General features: G+C 34.7%; 1 protein-coding gene across 1 annotated transcript in view; it reads right to left on the bottom strand.

The window, feature by feature from the left end:
- Positions 1-23,857, bottom strand: part of LOC129255355 (sodium- and chloride-dependent GABA transporter 1-like) — a 43,567-nt gene extending 19,710 nt beyond the window's left edge. Inside the window, exons 1-10 of the mRNA XM_064097678.1 lie at positions 23,654-23,857; positions 22,282-22,414; positions 16,406-16,540; positions 15,925-16,028; positions 14,198-14,322; positions 13,418-13,530; positions 11,285-11,416; positions 10,230-10,332; positions 8,171-8,271; positions 736-903 (exon numbers count right to left, since the gene is read on the bottom strand). Of these exons, the coding sequence (XP_063953748.1) occupies positions 736-903; positions 8,171-8,271; positions 10,230-10,332; positions 11,285-11,416; positions 13,418-13,530; positions 14,198-14,322; positions 15,925-16,028; positions 16,406-16,540; positions 22,282-22,414; positions 23,654-23,838 (1,299 nt within the window). The 5' untranslated portion in view covers positions 23,839-23,857. The remainder of the gene's footprint in view (positions 1-735; positions 904-8,170; positions 8,272-10,229; positions 10,333-11,284; positions 11,417-13,417; positions 13,531-14,197; positions 14,323-15,924; positions 16,029-16,405; positions 16,541-22,281; positions 22,415-23,653) is intronic.
- Between the last annotated feature and the right edge of the window lie 1,782 nt (positions 23,858-25,639).

Here is a 25,639-nt window from a genome sequence, read left to right on the forward strand (position 1 = left end):
ACGTAGACAGTGCACATCCCAATTCGTAAAGTGAGAGGGATGCATCTATATTTAGTTCTTCTTTCTTTTGAGATAAATAGCTAAATCGGTTCCAGGTACAGGGTTTTACTTATAGTCAATTTTGTATAGGCTCACTCATCCAGCATCTGTCAAAAACGACCTATGAGACTGTTTATGGTATAGTAGCAGTTCAGTTTGGAACAAGGTGACACCCAAATATTCTGTCTATCAAAGGTAGAATCCTTGACCTGAATTAGTCTAACATTTATCTCTCTCTCTCTCTCTCTCTCTTTCTAACAGCAATAAGTTGTGGTTTATATAAAAAAAAATCTAGAGACTTAGATTCTGTCATTTTATTAGTTAATGAATCAGCAATGGTGTTCCAACATTAATTTCTAAAGAGTTCATTGTATGATCATTTGCGCACTTGTGTTAGAAGACAAAGAATCATTATCAGGAACTTCCAATGCATAACTCTTAGACCCTTAAAAACCCGGTGGGTGTTTCATAAAGAAAAGTTACGAATGATTTAATGCACGAGTGGTGACACTTTCCAGAGCTATATCCCTATGTAGCTGACTTAGCGCCTAAGAACATGTTCCTGTCGTGCTTAAAGTCATGCGTAACTTCATGAAACGCTCACCAGGTCGCCAGGATTAATAATGTATCAGAATACAACCATGGGATATCATGAAGTCTACATTAACACATACATATATTTAAGATTGTACTTACTTCTCTGAGTGATCCTTCGGTGACGATGAATAAATAGACCATGTAAACTGGGATACACATCATTGAGCTTAGAGCTACTAACCAACCAATCACCTCACCCCATACAGGATATGTGTAGTCTTCATACTCAACCCTTTTGTATTTTACCAAGCTGAAGAGAAATACACCCTGTAAAGAAAATAATGAGATATTGTGGATATTATACTAATATTCAACCCAAATAATGAGTTGCTTTTAGAGGAAAAAGAAAAATCAAACATAGTGAAAATTTGAAAATATCGGAGTAAAATCGGACAATCGATAAAAATGAATTATAAAAGGTGTAAAAAAAAAAATTGGTAATAACTATGGAGACAATGGCTGCTGTCAGAGTCATGTAAGGTAAGGACTACACTTCCAAACACTCCAATACATAAGATGGTTAAAAAGGCCTTTTTAAATTCAAATTATATTCTACTTTCAGGAGGACATTAAACAATGTGCAGCTTACTGGACCACGGGAATAGTTACTTAGGGGGGACAACCAAAAATCCATTACATAGCCAATGGGAACGTTTTACCTACCACTTTTTCATAATTTACTTATCCAGTTGCCAATTTGAATTTTACATAATCTTAAGAATTTCTATGTTTAAACAGCTATAAGCTTCTTATTGCACGTCCGATTTCTTCCAGATTTTACCATTCTGTTTTTCTTATTTTTCTCTTCTCCCACATTTTAGAATATTACCTAGGTTGAATTATCATTTGACAAATTATATGTCTTAGCTTATTTTTCATCTCAATGTGACTGTAAAGCCTTTGATTGTTTTATGCTAGGTTGGAACACTGAAAAGTGACAAGTGAACTAGCACATCAATGATGTGGAGCTCATCCGGCATCTCGCAACGAAATTTAACACAATTTCAATTTCAGCCCAGTTGACACTGTAGCGAATTATATTGGTGACATAAATTGAGGATATAGAATTGAAATTGATGAAGAAATGGCATAGAGGCATTTTTGCGATCTATGAATAAATTTCATATAAATTAAGCATAAATAATTTTCTAGTCAAAATTTCTAAACTCTGTGTAGAACCTTGGTGAACCTCATGTAGCTCTCAGATGGAACAAAAATAATCGAAATCAATCATCAAGTAAATAAGTATTTTTGTGAGTTTTGAAAATATATGAATAAATTAGCATATTAAATGAGTTTCAAAATTATGTGTTGAAATTTTGTATCACCACCTCGAGCTATTAGACGGGTCAATATACGACAAAAAATAGCCTTACCCGGAACTAATTGCAACAAATGATTTTTCAACGGTATTTTGTATTATTTGATCTCAGGAATAACATACTAAAAATCTACCAAAATCCGCATCTGGGAAAGTGGTTATTTTCAAGATGGCGTCCAAGATGGCCGCCATTCACTGAAAATCGATACAACTGACACATTATCCACCTTAGAATCCTATTTCGGTCCATATTCCATGGTCTGGTGGTACAAAAAATGATTTAGGCTAGAAAGAATTATAAGCCCTCCAGGGTACCAGGAAAATCCAAGATGGCGCCCAAATGGCTGCCATGGACTGAAAATCCACAATTCATCTAAGTTTGTTTTTATTCAATGGTTTTAAGGGTGAAATGGTACATTGAAACAAGCTATAAGGACAGCCAGTGGTCTGGTGTGTCCAAAAATCCAAGATGGCTTCCAAAAATGGAGTTTAAAATGGCTGTTGATAATTAAAATGGACATAGTTCATTTCATATCCGCCTGGGACATACGGATTTGGTGTCTAGACCATGATTTCAATGGTCAAATAAGACATTGGGACAAGTTACAAGGACAGTCAGTGGTCCAGTATGTTAAAAAATCCAAGATGGCTTCCAAAAATGGAGTCGAAAATTGCTGTTGCTACTTAAAAAAAACGACATAGTTTGCTCAATGTCCAGAAATATGATTTTTTTCTTTTGTCTATACCATGGGTTAAATGGGTCAAATAATACACTGGGACAAGTTACAAGGAAAGTCAGTGGGCTGGCATGTGCAAAAATCCTCAAAGGATTCTAAAAATTGATTCTGAAATGGCTTCTAATATATAAAGCGGACATAGTTCATTTAATTTTGGCCTGGGATATTTGGTTTTGATGTCTAAACCACTGGTTTCAAGGGTCAAATAATATATTAAGATAAGTTACAAGGACAGTCAATGGTCTGATATGTCCAAAAATCGAAGATGGCGTTCAAAAATTGGTTTTAAAAATATGCTGCTGATACTTAAAGCAGACAAAGCTCATTTCATATCGGCCTAAAAATGTGATTTTGGTGTCTAAAACACTGGTTTCAAGGATCAATTAATACATTAGGGCAAGTTACAAGGACAGTCAGTGGCATGGTCGGGCAAAAAACCTAAGTTGGCTTCCAAAAATTGATTCTAAATTGACTGCTGCTACTTAAAACGGACATAGCTTCTTTCATATCGGCATGGGAGATGCGATTTTGGTGTCTAAACCACTGGTTTAAGGGCCAAAATAATACATTAGGACAGGTTTTAAGGCCAGTCAGTGGTCTGGTATGACCAAAAATCCATTATGGCTTTCAAAACTTGATTCTAAAATGGCTGTTGATACTTAAAAGTGGCATAGCTCGTTTTGAATCCGCCTGTGAGATATGATTTCGGTGTCTAAACTATGGTTTCAAGGGTAAAATTATATATTAGGACAAGACAATGGCAGTCAGTGGTCTAGTATGTCCAAAATTACAAGATGGCTTCCAAAAATGGAGTAAAAAAATGTCTGATGTTGCTTATATAAGGACATAGTTTGTTTAATATCTGTCTGGGGAATATGAGTTTGGTGTTAAAACATGGTTTAGAAGGGTCAAGTAATACACTGGGGTAAGTTAAAAGACCAGTCAGTTGTCTGTATGTTAAAAAATCCAAGATTAATTTTGAAATGGGGTGTAAATTGACTGTTGCTGTTTAAAAGTATGCATAGTTTATTATAAATACACCTTAAAGGTATGGTTTTGCTGTCTATACTAGAGTTTACAGGGTCAAGCAATACATTGGGTTAAGTTGAAAGGGCAGTCAGGTGTCAGGTATGTCCAAAAATCAAAGATGGCTTTAAAAATGGGGGTCTTAAATGACTGCTGTTACTTAAAAGTGGATGTAGAACATTATAAATACACCTTGGGGATATTGTTTTGGTGTCTACACTAGGGTTTCAAGGGCCAAACAATACTTTGGGACTGGTTACCATGATATGCAGCTATCCATTTTGCCTTAAAATCCAAGTTTGCTTTAAAAATGGGTTCTAAAGTGACTACTGTTACATAAAATATCTACCTGTTAGAAATAATCTTGGTGCCTACACTTAAATGCATGGGGACAAGTAATCATATCGTTTCATGAGTTGGTAACAGCACCCATTTTAATGAAATTTTAGAATCCATCATGGATTCTTTGACAAAATGGGGTACTAACCATCCTTGTTACTTGTCCGAATGTATTATTTGACCCTTCATACCACAATTTGGACACCAACATTATTTCTTGCAGATGAATATTGTAGAACTCTGACCACTATTGAATGATATGAGTCGTTTTAGATTCCTTTTTAAAAAACTCTCTTGTGTTTTAGGCAAACTGGACAACTGCATATCAATGTAACCAGTCCAAACGTATTATTTTACTCATGAAACCATAGTGTGGACACCGAAATCATATCTCCTAGATGGATTTTAAATGAATTATGTCCATTCTTAAAGTAACAGCAGTCATTTTAGACTCCGATTTTGGAAGCTTTCTTAGATTTTCGACATACTGGACCACTTACTGTCCTTGTAACTAATTTTCTGCCTTTGAAACCATGATATAGGCAACAAAATCATATGCCCTTGACGAATAAAACATGAACTATGTTCATTTTTAAATACCATCGCGGTTAATTAATACTATTTTTAAGCCATCGTGGACTTTTGGACATACGTGACCACCAATCGTCTTTGTAACCTATCCCAATTTATTATTTGACCCATTTAACCAATGGTATAGGCACACAAATCATATTCCCGGATATTGAACAAACTATGTTGGGTTTTTTTAAGTAGCAACAGCATTTTTTACTCCATTTTTGGAAGCCATCTTGGATTTTTTTAACATACCGGACCACTGACTGTCCTTGTAACTTGTCCCAATGTATTATTTGAACATGGTCTAGACACCAAAATCATATCTCTCAGGTGGATGTGATATGAGCTATGTCCATTTTAAGGATTAACAGCCATTTTAAACTCAATTTTTGGAAGCCATCTTGGTTTTTTCGACACACCAGACCACTGGCTGTCCTTGTAACTTGTCCCGACGTACTACTTCATCATTAAAACAATCGAATGGAAACCAAATTAAAGCCACTTAAGTAAGTACTAGATGAATTGTGGAATTTTTTGACTAGGGCAGCCATTTTGGGCGCCATCTTGGATTTTCCTGGTAGCCTGGAGTGCTAATATGCACTCTAACTTGTATAAATAAATTATTTTACCCATTGGACCATGGAATATGAATCCAAATAGGATTCTAGGGTGAATAATGAGTGAGTCATATCCATTTTTAGTGAATGACGGCCATCTTGGACGCCATCTTGAAAATAACCACTTTCCCGGATGCGGATTTTGGTAGATTTTTAGTATGTTATTCCTGAGGTCAAATAGTACAAAATACCGTTGAAAAATCATTTGTTGCAATTTGTTCCGGGTCAAACCATATATTGACCCGTCTATATCAAATAAAGCAAACAAAATTGAAATTGATCAACAAATGAAGAAGATTTTTTTGTGATTTATGAATAAATTTGGCATTAATTAGCATGAATAATTTTCTAGACAAACTTTCAAAATTTTGTGTACAAGTTTGGTGAACCTCATGCAGCAATACCAGATGGAAGAAAAAAGTCAAAATCGGTCAACAATTAAAGAAGAAGAAGCATTTTATGTGAATTTTTTAAAATACGCATAAATTAGCATATATTTAATGAGTTTCAAAATTCTGTGTAGAAGTTTTGAATCCCCTACCTAATGCTATCATATAAAGCAAACAGAATTGAAATCAGACTTGAAATGATAAAGAAGAAGCATTTTGAAATTCAGTCAACAAATAGAGAAGAGGCATTTTCTGTGATTTATGAATTTAGCATATATTAGCATAAATAATTTTCTACTCCAAATTTAAAAGTTCTGTGTAAAAGTTTGGTGAACCTCATGAAGCTCTACCAGATGGAAGAAAAAAAAATCAAAATCGGTCAATAGATAAAGAAGAAGCATTTTATGTGATTTTTTAAAATATGCATAAATTAGCATAAAAATTGTTCTAGTCAAAATTTCAAAATTCTGTGTAGAAGTTTGGTGAACCTCATGAAGCTTTACCAGATGAAAGCAAAAAATTCAAAATCGGCAAACAAATAAAGAAGAAGCATTTTTTGTGAATTTTGAAAAATGCGCATAAATTAGCATATTTAATGAGTTTTAAAATTATGTATAGAAGTTTTGAATACCCCACCTAGTGCTATCATATAAAGCAAACATAATTGAAATCAGACTTGAAATGGCGAAGAAGAAGCATTTTGAAATTGTGGACGGACGACAGACGACGGACGACGGACGCCACGGCATAAGCTTATCTGGCCCTTCGGGCCGGATGAGCTAAAAATGACAAAGCATTCTACATCATAGAAGAGGAGCTGGTCTTACAGAGCGGGTGAGAATGAGAGGGGGGAGATAATGATACTTGAAAGCGTCTCATCAATATTTTGTCGTCTGACAAGTCACATCTGACAATTTTCATGATTTTAATAAGCTCATATTAAAATTTTGTCTAACTGTTACTATGGTAACTAACAGTCGGAAAACACCGACAAGTTCCCTTGTAGATTGATAAAACGCAAACTTTACAAATTATAGACGTCACAATGAAATCAGTGAAATAACCTTATGTTGATCTAAACACGGCTGGAGATTGCAATGGACATGACGAATAACAATTCTTCTTATCCCATACACGTAGTTATGAGGACATAGTCCCAGATTGGTGTTTGTAGAAGTGATAGAAGAACCCTAGTGGATTCGATCTACGTCAATTTGTGCATGGCAAGGGTGATTGGCTGATTGCAGGCTACCTGAACAACACTCAATACATGCATACGCAGTCATTTATAGGTTGGTTGTGTTATGCTAATCAACAGTGAATTGTTACAACATGGTGTATGCAGCAACTTTTCTTTAAAAGGTGGCAAGAGAAAGATAATATTTGCCTTTTTAAAATCAAAATGTATTTTGTGGTAGATTTAAAGTAAACGTCGTGTTAAACCTTTCTTTTACTTTATTTCCAATTATTATCTTTTCCTTCTCTTTTTGTCGAACTTTTCTTAGGGGACGGATGCACTTTACACAGGGCTAGTCAGTAGAATACACAAATTTAGAAATGGAAACGAAAACGGAGAGTGAAATAGGGTACTGAACAAAGCTGGATAAAAACAAGCTCACAAGACCGTGAAACTAAAAAAAAAATCATCATCATCTATCAAGAAAAAAACGACAAGAGGAATAAAAACAGTCATAAAAACGGATACGTCAAAGATTACACATTAAGTTTCATGCAAGGTTGTTAAATTTAGAAGGTTAAAAAAATTATAATTGCTTACAGCGAAATAAATTGCGGCATGTTTGCTAAAAAAAAAATAATAATAATAATACTTTCCCTACGGATCATATGTGCAATGGCTCGAATTGAAACTGGTTGATAAGTACTGTTATAATATCAATTATTTTTTATTTCCTAACTTTTAAAAGTTTGTTTAGTGGGAAATTTTCAATCCACTTTTTTTATTATTCTCTTGCACCTTCAGCCATAAACATTTACGTCATCAATAGCCACGTTCACTCCTAACTAAAAAAAAAATTTGAATGGAAAATAGAGCAAAAATAGCTCTTAAATTTCACAAAATCGGTTGTTTAATGTTCGCGTATGATGTAACTTACCCCCAACCTCCTATATAGTGTTATTCATTTTCATGAGTTAAAAAAAATATATATTTGTTATCGCATCTTAAATTAAGGGTAAGGGAGTCGATGATGTCACATATTCACTTTATTTGCCCTATTTCATGAGGTGAAATATTAAATATTTTAACATTTCCTCCACTAATCACAATGACGTAAAACTTGGTTCGATTCTTTATGCATTATTTTGTAATCATTACTGAACATATTTTTATCATAGTGCAGAGCTTCATTATCGATGTCAAATCAAAGAAATGTTTATAATTATCATCTCATGTGAACATATTATTTTTTTGATAAGCAAAATTTTATTGTACTTCCGTTTTTATTACATGCAGCATTTTGTTTGTATTTTCTCAACTCAAGTCATTGTTGATATTGCTGTTTTACATACCACACAGATTAACGGTGTAAAGATGGTCCAACAAAGTTTCCACCACATCATAGGCCGATATCCAAGCATATGTTCAATGTTCTTATAGAATCTATTCACACCTGTTCGGAAGAAAAAATCAAAACAAAGATCTTTAGGAAGAAAAGAAGATTGAATTCGGATCGAAGTAGGGTGTCATCTGTCATTCCCGCCTTTCGTTGGAGAACGCGAACGCTTATTTACGACGTTAGTTGATTTTGGAAGAGACTTTTGGGCCCGTCGTCATGGTCGTAAAACTCTGTCCTGCAATGGAAATTGTGTGACATGAAATTTGTTTTCGTTTCGCATCTGCAACGGAAACATTCAATATGCGTTTCGTGTGCAAAATTCTGGATGCTACTATGGTAACAGCGATATATCCGATCTAGGACGACTTTCCAGAGCCACATTTGGTTCCTGCCAGAGCTCGAGAGGCCGCCCGGGGGGGGGGGGGGCCCACTTCCATTGATGAGTGGATACCAGGCGCAACCACGCGTAAAAGGGGACAGAGTGGGCAAGTACGTTGCGTATAGGCCTTTGTAACGTTATAAGGGTGCCAAAAACGATGTTTAAAATACTGAAAAAAAGTGATATATTTCCAATACTTGTAGGGTTTCACAAGCCAAATACTTCCAATTACTTGTTAAGAGATGCATTTTCATAATCTGGAAAAGCCTTGCTTCCCTTGTTTAGGGAGCTTTTCGAAACCGCATGGTCGTGCCTGGTATCCACTCATCAATGGAAGTGGTCCCCCCGGGAATTTGAATCTAATCCCCATTTCTGGGGAAAGTAAAACATAATGCCAATTGCATTGTGTGCTAGAGGCATATCGATTGTGTAGGAGTAAACAAAAGAAAAAAACCCGGCTGGTACTTGTCAGACGTATACATGCTGTGTACATAATCAACGCATACGAAATGGTTTCGGCTGGAGAGGTGATCTGACCCATGGAATCAATTACCAGAGATCCACCAATAATCCACATTAAATGCAATATCGATTTGATGGACTGTAATGATCTATATCTAAGCCTTAATTCAGTAAGTTTTTTCTCACTCAATATGTTCTCGATTTGTTTGAAAACCACTTTCTTATCCATGTCATAATCTATTGTGGGCCCTGCATTTCGAATATCTCCAGCCAGCTATCATAGTAGAGGCTCGATGATGACCATCAGTCGTAATGTACATGCATGTATGGCGCGGGTGTCGCGGGAAAGAATTTTGCACACGAAAAGCAGATCTGTAGGGCCTGTAACCCCCCTGTAACACAAAGCTTAGCATTGATTGTAGAGCAGTTTTATACGTTTGATTCTATTGACTATAATGTACAATCAATCTTAAAAATCAAGTGTATGATTAAGCGTTAACTTTTGTGTTGGGGGACCCTAATATTAGCGTCCGTGATGATTGCGAAAGCTGGCTATTGCCAGTTTAAGACATCCCTTACTTCTAAATAATTACTACAGTGACCTTTTGACGCCAAAATCTCGTGAGATCACGATCGTATCCTCCGTTACTGTTATATTTTTTTTCCAACCCTTTCTCCATCTTCTTCAACCAACAAAAAGCCTAAATTCTTGGAGCAGCATCACAAAAATTAACTTTGACGTTGATTTGTAACTCGAGTTTGATACCCTTGACCCAAAGAAAAATATGGAATAAAGTTGGCAGCACCATCAAAAAGGAAACATGAAAAGGTGTCGATTGTGCATATAAGACATGCATATAAACGTATTCGTAAAGAAACTTGATCTTAAGAGGGAAGTAATGGAACTCAAGTTGAGATTCCGACACTATCGATCAGGGCCATGCATGGGAACGATTCTTTTTACTGGGGTGCTGATGTAAATTTGACAAGCAAAAAAAAGAGGGTCTCACTACCGACTGTAGGTCATTTTGTCCCAACAAATGGAGAATAATACACCCACAACTTGGGCAATGTTGGGGGTGGTTCAGCTTCATGCTATCGAATAATGAACACTTCATGGAATAAAACGCGAATGTTGGAAAGAAGGAGTATATTTCATTGTTAAACTTACCATAAAACCAACTGACTCCTATAGTCTGGAAAAATGTCAGGAAGAGGAGGCTGATACCACTGGATGAATACGTATTCAGAAGCTCAAACACATAGATACCACCCTGAGAAATAACAACAATTCTTTATCAGTCTTTCATAACTTTGCTTTTCTCCATCTTTTATCAGCATGCTATATAAACACGATACAACGATTTTCATACTGTTTATTCATAACCAGGCAGGTATTGTTAATTGCTTGGGGTTACTCTTCCGTTTATTCTCGCACAATTTTCTACAATATACCTTTTCGTTCAACTTAGATTCTCGCGGCATCATTTTGAACATATAGTTCTTATATGATTGCACTTTTAACGTTCTTCAACTTTCTTTGGTTCCTGTCAGGTAATGCCTTGAGAAGATCAAAATCATATAAAAGGAATAAGTGAAATAATTCAGCAGTTTGTGTCGTAACTGTATGTATAAACCAGATTTTGAGGTCCTACAAAAAAAGCAGTCACAAGATGATATGCTTCCCGAATAGGGATCGAATGTCACGAAAAGTTATTTCTCTATCCATAATTTAAGCTTTTAGAAAACTAACAAATGAAACTTGTAGAAGGAAGGGAAATAGAGAGAGAGCCAGAGACAGAGAGACAGACAGAAAGATATCTGTAGATACAGAGCAAGATTAGTGTGGATGGAGAACGAGAGAGCAAGGAACGGAGGGGGAGAGAGAGCTACAGGGAGATAGACAGAGAAAAAAAAAAGAGAAAAAAAAGAAAGAAAGAAAGAAAGAGAGGAAGAAATGAAGGAAGGAAGAAGGGAAGGGAGGAAGGATGGAAGGGAGGAAGGAAGCATGAAAGAAAGAAAGAAAGGAAGAAAGAAAGAAAGAAACAAAGATAGAAAAGAAAGAAAGAAAAAATATTGAAAAAAATCGAAAGAAAGAAAAGGGAAAGAAAGAAAGGAAAAGAAATAGAATCAAGTAAATAAATTAATAAATAACTAATAAAAAAAGAAAGAGACAGAGAGAAAGCAAGTAAGAGAATTCAAAGGATAGAATGAAAAGATGAGTACCTGTGTAATACATCCGATTCCAATGAGATAAGATCCTAAACAGACGACTGCTATGAAGATTTCTTTATACTTTCGAAGATATCGAGGCCATTCATCAATGCATGCTGTGAAGAAACCTTCCATAGTACAGAACTATATGAAGAGAATATTGCAATCATTAATTATATGCTTGGATTAATTATCGTTATTGCAAGGCATTAGTCGATATTTATCAAAGAAAAAAAAAGGGAAATTATCGATATTTTATCCTAATGCAAGTACATGTAAATGCATTGAGAGCGTCGTTTGTAGTGGTTACGACTCTCGTCTTTCAATCAGAGGGACGTGGCTTCGCATCTCAGTCATGGCGAGTTTTCCTTCAGCAAAAAGTTTACCCACATTGTACTGCACTCGATCCAGGGGCCGTTTCATAAAGCTGTTCGTAAGTTATGAGCGACTTTAAGAACGACTGGTGATCCTTTCTTACGCGCTAAACCAATGCCAATGAATATACCATTTACCATTTACTTACACCCACCAGGTGAGATGAATGGGTACCCGGTAGGATTTATTCCTTGAATAATTTAGCGCCTATATGGCGGCTTAGCTATATAGCCGTAGTAATAATATGATACCAAGTATCAAGCGCAGTATATGCAATTATAGTAATTGCGTTATATAAATGGACCATAATTATTAAATTAATTACTAGAATTATTATCATGTATACAATAGAAACAGTATGGTATGACCAATAGTCTTTTCTTTTATCTGATGGTGTTCATAATTATGCAATTAACACCTGATCAAAAACAAATTAAAGGAAGGATACCATAAAGATATTTGACGGACGGTAAATCAGTCAAATATCTAAACAAATATGGCTAATCGCCACTCAAGAAGAAAAAGAAGTGCTGAAGAGAAAGTCACATATCAAGAAAATTAAATTTCTCCCTTTATATAATTAGACAGTCTCCAACATTAGCAATTTTCAAAAAGTCATTAAAAACTCATCTCTTTCGTACTTTGTAGTTTTTAAAATATTACATTTAATTCATTCATTGTAAGCGCTTTGGGCCTAATGGTAAAAGCGCAGTACAAATAATAAGTAATAATAATAATAATAATATATACCGTCAGGCACAGGTGCACTATCGACAGATCGGCATGCACACCAAGTTAGAAAACTATTTTACCAAAATGAGCAGTTACCAAATGTGCCGTAACAACCCTCCGCCATAATGACACTAACTTTATCAGTTTTCAAGTTGTGTTTACTCACTCATGTGTGTGGTATGCAAAATACGAGTTGCACCGAATGCAAGAAGAGTCTCTAAGCCTTACAAAGATATGTCATTAATCAAATTTTAGTAAAATATAAATAAATCTTTGATGATTTTTGTCGGGGGGGGGGCATTGTGAAATGTATATACTCTCCGAATGTCAATTGAGTTAGCATTCTTTTATTCAGAATCCAATAAAATGTGAATCATTGAGAAACTGAACATTTCATATGCATTTTCTCAAACATAATGCAATGACGATATGATATCAAAGAAAAGATAGGATAATTAATTGAACATTCTATCATTTACGAAATTAAAAATGTAATTAGTCTTTATTATCGACAATAATACTTTCTTAATTCAAGGTATTTTCAAATTGCCAACGAAGTTTTATATACATACCAATCAGATGCCAAAAATAGGTTGTTGTTTGTTTGTTTATTTATTTTTATTTATTTATTCATGTTTTATTTATAACAAATGATAAAATAAGGTGGAGGGTAGTTCGGTTCAGTTATAAAACTGCTTTACAACGAAGCCCTTCCCCTTTACAAACATAAAATAGAACATAAACATGATATTAATATATACATAAATACAAGTGAAAATTGACAACTCAACTGCCCAATGATGGCGCTATATTTGCCACATGAATACAACCATCAACTGAAGAAATAGTATCACGGTATACATGGTATATGGCAAATGATATTATTCTGGTTCAGAAGACATCTTCGATTTATGTCTTCTACTATGTGTTCTATTATTGGCTTAATTAAACATCAAGGCTGCTCGGATCGGAAGAATATTACTTGCTATAATTCAACAAGTCTAAATTTCTAATCAAGCCGTCGGTTGCCATAGTTACCTGTGAATCAAGACCAACCATGAAGATCATAGAGAAGAACATAACTGCCCAAACTGATGGGAACGGGAGCTGAGCAATGGCTGCTGGATAGGCCAAGAATGTAAGACCAGGTCCTAATAAATATGAATAAATAATTACTTACAAAATTAATATGCTTTGCCAATACATTTCTTAACAGAGAATAGCACTTTGATCGTGATCAAGCCTGCTGCTCTGAGTTTCTTACCGGCAAGAATTTCAGATGAAAGTATATTCAATAAGAAAATTAGATCTAAACTATTACTAGAGTATCAATATATTCTTGGTCATATATCACTCCATTTTAGGTAAAAATTTATTTTTCTTTTAATTGACATAATCAAGAAGCAACTGGAGAATGAACATCGTGACCGAGATACCAGTTAGCAATAGTCGCCTAATATCAGATTCACTTTATCTCATTCTGCTTTAAACCAATTCATCTATTTGAGATTACTCCAATGTCGTATATGTTTTTTTAGGGGTTTAAATTGTCAAAATTTTTGTTCTGGTCGACGAAAGATTCGACCATGGATGGAGAATATCTCGACACTATTTTACTCTTTCAAATATCTGATGACGTGCAAGCAAGCAATCACCCTCCTTCCAGGTCATCATTCCCACAAATAACATAATACTTACTAAGAAGGAGGGGGTGGTAGTCATACAAACCCAAAACACCCTCTTTGTACGGGACTGTATAAATATATTTACTACTATTTGAAGTTCAAGTCGACATAATATTCATAATTATTATCTTACCGCTTGTTGCTACATCAGCTACGTCTTTATTTTGTACATGGGCGAGATGTCCCAACGTGGAGAAAACAACAAAGCCTGCAAAGAAGCTGGTACCACTGTTAACACACGCAACCACCATTGAATCTCTGTTGATTTTTTTAAAGTTAAGATTGAAGTGAGGAGAAAAAGATGTAATACATTATCACTCACTTATTATTGACTATATCGTATAGTGTTTGCAAAGTGTACGCACATTCACTTGCATATTACTTCCGTGTAGGTACACCATAACACTATAGGCAATGATTATATCCTAACGAATTGCATTTTGCGCTTCCGAGTAATTCGACAACGGTATTTTACAAAGCACAATAAACACTATACTAATCATAATAAAGGTGAATATATTCATAATTTTGAAGAAACGATCATAGCCATAAATATATTAACAAAACAATGAATGTTGTAAAATAAAATGCAAATATGAACCGTTCACTCTCATCAATGAAAACCATTTTTTTGTGCATCAACAGCACAAGGAAAGTTATCTCCTTTCACATTTAGTAGTGGTTTTGTTATTGATCATGAAAAGAGTAACTTTGTATGTGTAAAGAGTAACTATATGCTTACATAACACAGAAATGAAAGCAAGGTATGATTTGTCTTAAAATAGTGAAGTATTTTTAGATGAAATTTTGGTCATGGATCCTAATAATACAAATGGACTGAGAACGGAGAAAGGCAGATGACCTCGTCAACTGCTTTTGCTTTTCCCTACACCCCCCCCCCCCACATTTGCATAATTCCCAACATTAAGGCAGCAAAAACGAATGTTCTTTCATCCTCTCATGACCGCCGCTGCTCCTGCATCCCACTCTATGAGAAACAGAGGTCGTTTAAACAGCAGACGATGTTTTTGGAAAGCAAATGAGCAAACGTAAACTCAATATGCTTCGAAATTTGACTTTCGAATCTGCGTTCTTTATTCTAAGAATCCAATATTCAACTCATACTTCTTCATGTTTTAGTGGTCAAAATGTGATTTATTTCAATGCATCATAATTCTGTAGTACTTTTTTTTTTCGAATTTGTGATATTGAATTCGACTTGATTTGAGTAAAAATGAGCACTTTAGCATTGTCAAGCTTAAAATCTATCATATGCATTATTATGTGTTAATTATCTCTTTATTGACTCAATGATTATCTCCCCAAATATGTCCACTAATGTACTTAAATAATTTTCTTAAAAAGTGCCTTAAGTCAATAGCCCCTGTTTTCGCATCGTATATGTTTCCGTTGTGTAAATGCACGGAACTTCTGAAACTGCGATGGTTTTTTTTTTTTTTTTTTTTTTTTTTTTTGGGGGGGGGGTCAACATTACTGATATTATGCAACTGAAACAAGATCGGTCATGCTAATGTATTTGAGGGTATTCCTCGTAATATCTACTTATCATGTTATATTATGAAAACACGATGGAATCCATACTTTACATGTCTGGCAATAATAGGACAAGCTTTAAGGTTGTTATTGACAACATTTTATTAATGAAGATAAGAAAAAAAAACGAAATTTCGGTAGTCGTGATGAGATTAAAATCCCCGTTCGTGCTCGGTCCATTTGTATTAGGATCCATGATTATAAATTACGATACAGAGGTGCTCTCTAGCACACCCTTTATGGGCATCAGAGCCACCCCGCAACGCCCCCGTCCCTACCCATGCGCCGCCCGCCTAGCGTTGTTACCTGTAAACGTTATTGCTGAATTTGTTGTAGCTCCCTAAGGCAATTAGACTTCCAATACCAGTTCCATAAGAAAAGAAAATTTGAGTTGCTGCGTCGATCCAAACCTAAGTGAGAAACAAAAACTAAAGAGTGAAATCAATTGTCCAATTTTCTCTTGCGCTTTGAAATTGATGTTTAATTTGTTAAATGATCTCTCTGGCACTCCTGTGAAATTTACTTTTAACAATTGCAGCTAAATAAGTCTATTATCTGGTTGGTTTTGTAGAGAAAGAATCATAAACACACACGATATGATATAACTTCGTTTGGACCCTAAAATACTCTTGTAAAAGAAAGAAAATGATGATTTATTGTTCTTGTAATTTCGTCTGCAAATAATTTTTAAATGGAACACCTAAATTTCTTGGAATTATTTTTTTAAAGTAAATTGAAAAGGCTAACACAAAATTCGACAAAAACAAAACGATGTTGTATTATTCACCCCTGAATCTGTGAGCCTTGAGAAATCTGGTTTGATGTAGTAAACGATGCCCTCTCTGGCGCCCTCTAACGTCACTCCTCGGAAAAACAGGACAATCAGCATGAGATAAGGGTAAAGAGCAGTGAAGTAAACTACCTGTAAGAAAATTAATTATGTTAGAAAACACAAAGTAATGATTTAGCTCACGATAATCAGACGAGTATTCGCTTTGAAAATATGCCTTGTTTTTTATTTTCATTATTATAAGGATCACACAGTGACTGTAAATTCGTCGATAAATTCAGCCATTGTCGACAACATAGTTTTAAACACCCCATTGGAAATAAGCCATGTCGGCTTTCATGGGCTATCCTGTCGAGGTATTTTGGTACTTTATACTTATACCTGTTATATTATTACCTACGAATAAATCAATTAATCAGTTCCAATTAATCAAAACAAAACAAAAAAATAGAGGGAGAGGTCAGCAGATAATAAGCCCCATAATGCCTTGTATACATGTATATAAAACAAAGAAATCGTACATGCACCAATAATTCTCATATTCGGTATACCTCTGTATGGAAAGAAAACAATAATTATCAATAACAAAGAGAAACTGACTTAAGCGCTCTTTATTAATATCATAAATGGACCGTTATATTATTAAATACATCAAAAGGTTTCACATGTGTGTTTTAATAATCATGACTTAAAAAATTGATAAACTTCCTATTTTTGAAAAAGATATTCACAATCTTAAGCAATGCATCCAACCAATTTGTTTTGTTTTTTTACTTCTCAAGACAGTGACATGTTGGTGAAATTTGATATTAAACCGCTGCGTATCGACAATGTGGCAATATCAAGGTCTAATTGAGGGTTAAATTTTACAAGGTTTCTCTCTATCTAAATCCATCTAAATTGGACAGCAGACTGTTGATTTCATTTCATAAAACAAAAATTCCATAATACATGATAAAATGAGATATTTAATGAAGATAACCGTTCATGACTATATGTTTAGAAATAGGATAGGTTGATTTTTAAATTGTTAGTGAAAATGAAACTAAACATATGAGTTCAATAATTATTGTAGGATGCACGATGAAACAGTTTTCAATTATTTTGGCTCATTGAGCAGGTACCAGGGAACGATTTTTTTTTAAGGGGAGGGGGGGGGGGGTGGTGGTGATTGTTAACAAAAATAACGTGAAGAGAAGGGTTGTACAAATGTGGGCATTACAGCATCAAAATAAGTTCCAGAGGAGCACAAGAAAAATGTTTGGGGTGCTTTAGCACTACATCTCCAATAGATACATTACTCTGTCATACCATAATTTACCGAACAAAATCACACCTAATATATACATAAAATAAAAACTTAGGATATACTTATGTCAATTTGCACTTTCTGTTTTCATTTACTAATATTTGCATAATTCATATATTTTGTAATACTTATATGTTAATACAACTATGAATTCCTGTCAAATTCAGAACAACTTAAACCACGAGATAGCATATCCCCTCCTTCCTCCTCGTTACTTTTACTATGAATTATATGATTATGAATCAACTCGACTCGTTTCATACGTGCAAATATCTAGTTGTAGGTTTGTTCATGTAAATAACCGTACTGTATTTATTATTTTTATGTTGCCCTGTATCATGTTCGTCTATAAGAGGTAACCTGTGCTTATTGTTGTAACTGTTTCCCCTTTTTTATCAATACAAGGTGATTTCTTTAAAATAAAAAACAATGTCATCATGTTAACACTATTTAAGTACAACTTCTATTTTTTTCCAAAGGATATGCCCCATAAGAACACACCATTGTTTTCTTTTCTCTCTCTTCCACCCCCCCCTATTTTTTTTTCTCTCTCTCTTCATTGTCTATCGTCCTTGACTTTGTAGTGTTTGCAAGGTGTACATGCGCTACAAGCTCTAGAGTGTACATCACTCTATCTTAGCATACTTTCCTTTATTTTCATTAAGTAATTTTGATCTCCTGAAATCTGTCAACACTTTGCCACCTATACTGTATAACCCGATTTTGTATTATAATTTTTATTATGAAGCCCTTGGAACATGTAAAACATGAATGACATGCAATGTAAGTTCAAAGTACTTGAATTCTTCGAATGCAATCGGAGAAAAAGCATGAATTGTTTTACATTACATGAAATAACAACAAATGTGGTAGCACAGGTATCATGTTCTCCATGAAAAGAAAACATTCTGAACCTGTGGGCATGTTGGGAGTTTTCAAAACCAGACGAACTGGGTGGTAATCTTTAGTTGTCATCTCAACATACATGATTTAGAAATCATCGACGGTATACGGTGTCCCAAGAAAAAAGACGAAAATTTGTTTCAACTCTGAGACAAAGTTTAGACGAAGGTCGCTACATGTATAGGCCTATAGTAGGCAACAGTCCTGCCGTATTTCTTCGGTACATTTACGTCTATTAAAGTTTGTGAATGTATGTATGTAATCTTAAGCTTATGCGTTGCACAGAAAAAAAAAAAGGAAACACTGACGTACAGGTGGGAGGACAGAGGGCTGATGGGAAGGAGAACAGGAAAGAAAATAGATTGAAATATGATATTACGTGTTGAACACTATTTCAAACGAAATGTTATCTCACTCGCGCATTGTTAGCAATTTCACAACATTCGCCACGTTGTGCCCCTTCAACATTTTTGGCTCATACGTCATTGGAAGGAAATAGGGAAACAAAATATCACTGCCATCTATGAAGGAGGAACGTCGATTGATACATTTTCATAACCATAAGTATCATAGGGCGCAAGCATCATGAGCATAGTGCATTTCCTGCTAAAAGTGGACAATCATTCGTAACTAAATTCGTAACTAAACAAAGATAAATGAAAACATTTTTTTTTAGAAAATGAGTATTTAAAAATCTTTTATTTTTTTTCACTAAACAGGATGTATTGGTCACGAATGGGCGTGTGATGTACCTGTCAACTTAACTCAGCATGTTGTGTCTCAGAACTTCTTATCACACAGCATGTTAAGGTTCAAAAGATCACGATTTACAGATCAAAATTGTGATGAAATTACCGGTTCCTAGATTTAGTAACATTTATCTCATTATCTGTGTTGTTTTGGCCCAATTGTTCATGTTTTCTTTACGTCCGGCTAATCATAGCACATAAGACATGCTCCATGCAGACCTAACATGAATTGGGTAGCAGAGTACAGGTGTTTGAGGGAATGTTGGAACTAGTAGGATGGTGGGGAAAACAGATGTCGAAAATTACCGAAGCCGTTTGCTGAAATGGGCTTAAAGAATGTAGAAAACAGAACCGAACCATAAGGTTTGTCGAAACGGGCTCAAATAATAGTATAACACCATAACAAAGGCATGCAATTTAACAACCTTCCGTTTATTTTGACGGAGGTTTGTCACTCATCTCGAATCTTCTGATGTTGTTTCCATGGTAACGTTCGCATAACTGCAATTCACGATACCACTTAGTTTAGAGAAAGTTGACAACCCATATCCAGGTGCTATAACACTCATACATTATGAAAACACAAAATTGGGATCAGTTATCTTGAGCTGCTAAAACAAAAGTACATCTTCTTTTTTTTTTTGGGGGGGGGGGCGGGGGTCATATAGAGTATAATGGGCCCGTTTCATAAACTAATAACAACAAATTTGCAATAACAGTATAAAGCTACAGAAATCATTCAATTCGATTGGCTGAATTTACATAAAGTCTCTATAAAGTGACCCAAGGTATAAAGGGAATTAACAGGATGAGTGAAGTGTGCTTAATTATTTTCGTGACCTTGGACTTGGTCAGCACACAGGGGCCGCGGAATGTTTGTTAAGTGGGGTGGGGGTTAAACATGCAAAAAGAATTACGATATTATACAAGAAAAGTGATTGATGAAGCCCATGGCACATACCTCACTTCATTTATTCTGTCCTTGATAAATAATTTTGACAGGCTGTCACATTTCTAATTTTTTTTTTCTAGAATTGATAGATGCTCTAAAGTTTCATCGATCTTTTTTGGAGATGATACAAAATGACAAATGACTTGCCCCAAAATAAAAACGAACAATGAAAGCGATAGTATGATATAAATTAAATACTCTTTGCAAATATGTATGATTGTATTCAGTTTATTTGTCATATCCGTCCAACAATTTCAATATTTTGTTTTGTTTTATGTACAATTGACGATTAGTATGGTTTAATGACTATATTTTTTAAAGTGAGAACTTCTTCGGAACTCTTAATCAAGAAATGGTAGCTATGAGCAAATCATTCAGTCATGAAGAAGAGTACCAAATTCATTAAACTGGAATAAGAGGAGGCAATATTCCCATGAGAGCATTATAATCAAGACTGGATAAGAAAATACATATTTCATGAGATGTTAAAAAAATATACTTTATCATCAATAGATTATGATTAAGATGCTCAATACAATATTGCTTCCGTTGTGCGTAGTGTGTCTGAAGATTTAATTATATTAATTACTGTCCTTGTATAAACAATGTCATATTCCGTGATAGTTATAACAAGGTGATACAATTAATTATGGGAAATTATATCACTATCTTATGTGGCGAATTCTTAAGCAATAGCAAAGCAATTTTCCTCTTGAAGACTGTGATTCTGTCCTATCAACATGGTCGTGAGTAAGTTATCATACGGCCATTTGCTGGTTTATGAAAATTATATTACTATTTATATATCATATTTTTTTCGATTGTATTCGGTTTCATATTGATCGATTTAAAAATTCCTTATACCTCTTTTCAGCTCCTCATGGTTGAAGGACAGAGCGAATGCACCAGTTTTACTTCCAGTCAATTATGTTGAAATTATGTGTGAATGCGTAAATCTTTTTACCTCCATGGTGATTGTACTATTCTATTTGTTTTTTCTTTGGGCGAGGGTTATTGATCTGCAATTATACTGAAGATCGTGCTGTTTGTACAGGAAAACATACAACGAATAAGGGCTTGAGATTTCATGAGAGTCTGTACGGAAAATAAAGAAGATAAGTCTAAAGAATGAAAGAATATTCACTATATAAGAGTTATTGGTCATTGGGAAGATTTTGGCACGAAATACAATAATGCATCGCACCCAAATACTTTCCGTACTAATAAACTGTGTTTTATACAAACAGAAATGTATTATTCTGCGCTCGAACATTTAATGAGGACGCATATCAAAATATTGTTAACTTTTGTGTTATGTAAATTATACTGTTCTAATAACCATTTTTCTATTAACCGCACTTAACCACATTGTCTACTGATCCCACCCGTCTCCTAGTGTGGTTGTTAGTATAGCACCCCATCAAATTCAATGTACCCCTCTGATTTCATTTATTGAAACGATTACAGAAAGATTTCGGGCTTGAAAGTGATACTTAGTCTGGTAAAGAAGAAAGAGGTCAAACAGAGCTGACATCTGTGTGTCAGGTAACAAAAGAGAATTTCGACAGCTCCCACGAGAGCAGAGGAATGGAATCAACTTTTCAGAAGTCATTATTCAGTTTCTGTCCAAAAAGAGTGAAATCGAATACAAATTATCAAACTGAATCAACATTTTTTTTCGTTATTGGAGTAACCTATTCATACGAGCATAATATATTTGCGTAAATACTACCCTAATAACGATAAAGATATTAAGTTATCACCTCAAACACGGTAAATAAATCAACAAATAGTTAAATAGATGATTAAGCAAATACATGAATGAATGATAAATGAATATATATATATAAACAATTAAATAAATAAATAAATAAACAAATGAATGAATAAATAAATAAATAAATAATTATAATAACGATAATGAATCATAGTTTTAGAGGGATTATTAATATCCCTTTACCTTTCCAGTCCACTTGACCCCTTTCCAGATGCAGAAGTAACAGATAATCCAAGCAGCTAAAAGGGTTATAGCAAGCTGCCAACGAACCTTTCCAGCTTGATGGATACCATCACTCTCTTCTAAAACATAGTACCTGTAAATAGAGCGTTGAGGATTCAACATGTATCAGGTTTTCACTTTATCATATATACGATGAACACAATATTGTTAAAAGTTACCACCCCTCCCCCTACATACCATTTTTATCTCACAAATGTGCACGCAAAGGAATGCACCGTCGCAGCACCAAATCCCTTAAAAAAAACAATAAAGAATGTAATAGTTTTCGAACATTAACGCGTTCTCGCTCTATAAGCTTAAGACAAGCTTTAGCCTGTAGAAAGAGTCATAAGTTCGTCACAGGGTCACTACAAGGAGGTTGTGCTGATAAGCTACAATAATCTTACGATTAGGAGTATATAGACATGCGACCTCTATACATAATTCGTACGATCCCTGTGCGATGTTGTACGATTCACAGAGGCTGAGGAAATCACAAGGCTTAAAGATTTCTGTTCGATCTCGGCTCTACCTCTATCCTGCCTACTTAGGCCCGTAAAATATTGCACAATGAATGTAGATAATGTGAAAGTAGCCATCTACGGTGCACCTAAACACTTAAAAATGTTATCGTACGACGTCCGCTGTCAAATGAAGCGGAAACATCAGTGATGTCATTTTGACATCTGGAAATAATCACACTTAATCTTCTTTGCAATTTTCGTTAAAAAGTATTGACGGACGTTCGGAATCCCCCCGTGGTATTTGATTTGTTCAATTTTAATTTCTTTAAAAAATATATATATATATATATATATATATATATATATATATATATACATTTTTTTTAAGGAACACCTATTATAAAAAGGAATTTTGAATAGAGAAATGAAACAAGAACAAAATATGATTATGTATCGAAAGGATAAAATATACTTGTGCCATTTCAAAGTTGTGTATAGTTGTTTTCATTAAAATATGGAGCGCACAGCACGGGTGATATGCAAAAGGGATGACAACACGCAGTCACAAACTGTTTATATATAATATAATTGATATATGAAATGTCTTTTTTTTCATTCTATGATGCAGAGCATGGCTTAAACAATGGAGACTTATCAAATCTTTAAACATAAAGTATTCATAAATCATAGGCTACTGTAATCAAATACAAAATAGTTAGTTGGCCTAATTGTATGATGTCATCGAAATAGTGAGTGCGGACCATTACTTCATAGTTCATGTGGAATGTTAATAAAACTTTCATTGTTATGCTCTTTTCATTTTTATGAACAATCATATCAACTTTTTTGTCGGAGATGATTACTCTTACTTCCAGAATTCGGTTGTAGGATCTGTGCTGTAGTTATCGGCCAGTGATTGGTTTGTAGTGCAGTTGATGGTATTGAAGTCATTATCACAATGTGACCACGGTAACGTAGATGTGAATGAGTTCCCCAAGTAGAGCAAAGCCCATGCGATCACTACGATGTACCATACGTTTAGCCAAAATGACATCACCACAGCTGCATAACCGACACCTGGAAATATCAATTAAAAACACAACACGTTTTAATCCATCATAATAGTCACACAATGAATTAACAGGTATTATGCAAAATAAAGCAAGTGCTCCCACTTTTTTTTCTCCAAATATTTCATTGGTGTTTAAGAGATGTTAAAAGAAGCTGGATAGTAATTATATATTTTTAAGAATATTTAAACAAATCAGATGAGATAATGCTTCCCCCAACAAAAACAAAACAACAAAAAACATCTAAGAAATATATAACTGATGATGGGTGATGGGTAGACGGAAAATCAACTGTGCATTTAAACATGAGCATCGGTAATGATTGTTCAGGAATCCACGCGAATCACATAATATCGTATCCGCTCTCGATCGATAGTCTTTATGGAAGATCTCGCGGGAAACGGTTACCATAGTTACTAATCTTCAAAAGTCACTGTAATGTCCAGGAAAGTGAAACATCGAGATGATAAAAAAGCACAGATAGGGGTAAGTGACATTTGGTATCGTGCCTTTTGTTTAACCCTCGTGGCAGAGTATCTCTTCTATATCTTCTATATACATTCTTCTTTTGGTCCCATGCAGTGTTTTCCTATTCATATCGGTGATGGAGAAAAAAGTCCTTATATCAATCACTTCAATAGGAAAGAATATATATATTGTTATCCATCCTTAACCTTTATGTAATAGTTGCTGATTAAGTTTTTTTTTTTTTTAATATTTATTTGGTCCAGATATCATTATTCTACTTATAACACCATCTCCTCCTTTCATTCCCCCTTCCCCTCATTATTATTCTTCTAATGGGCAATTCCATAGGTTGGTGGACATGAGCTCAATGTGTCTTTGTACATAAAGCCCATCTGAACCGTAACGTGAGTAACCACTTTATCTGCACCCCTTGTAAAAACCATGAGTTCTTTATTTTTTTAATTATATACAAATTTGTCTCCCTAATATACTTCTTTGAAATGGATATAATAAACTTTGATAAAAGCCTTGCAAGAGGACACTTTTCACTTATGTCCACTTTTCATTTTATGCATGTCTAAATCATGTAACATGAGTAACCGACACATTTCAAAGATTTGCCAGGAGCATAATGAAATTTCCCAAGTTTTGTTTTTATACAAAGGATAGTCAGACTGCGTACTATGTTGTGATAAAGAGATGTTTAGTTCCTATCAATAATAATGGAGTTACAGCTCCAAGTATGAGTCAAGGTGTCTCCAAATGTAACGTGAGTAACCGTGGAATAGCCCTAATTATAATTCTATTTTGCACCCTCCCCTTTTCTTCATCTCTTAATCAACACTCTTCCACTTCTCATTATCAACCGTTTGCCCTCTCTTCGTTTCTCCGTTTTCTACTAAATTTATTTCAGTCCATGGCCAATTTGACAATTACATTTGATGTTCAGAGCAGGTGAGCATGATTTGGCTGCTTACCTGTATGGTGGAGGAGAACAGATAAATGTAATTTGTCATTTTGATCATCTCTAGGGTTTGATCGCCGGGGAATTTGAGAGATTACGCTCGGTGACGCCATGGAATCAGATATATATTGGATATGCCCCGTTTTTTCATAGTTATCATGATTCCAACCTTATTCTTGTACAAGACACACATACATTCAATTAGAGGTGTTAATCAAACTACCACATGCTTGAAAGATTCATGCTATATGATTCAGAAAACTTTGGTAGAAAAAAATGGTCGACTAGAAAGTGCGTAAATCTTTCAGACAAGATAATCTAGACCGAATAAGTTTCACGGAGAGATGAAATAT

Source organism: Lytechinus pictus, chromosome 3 (genome assembly GCF_037042905.1).
Source record: "Lytechinus pictus isolate F3 Inbred chromosome 3, Lp3.0, whole genome shotgun sequence".
NCBI lineage: Eukaryota > Metazoa > Echinodermata > Echinoidea > Temnopleuroida > Toxopneustidae > Lytechinus > Lytechinus pictus.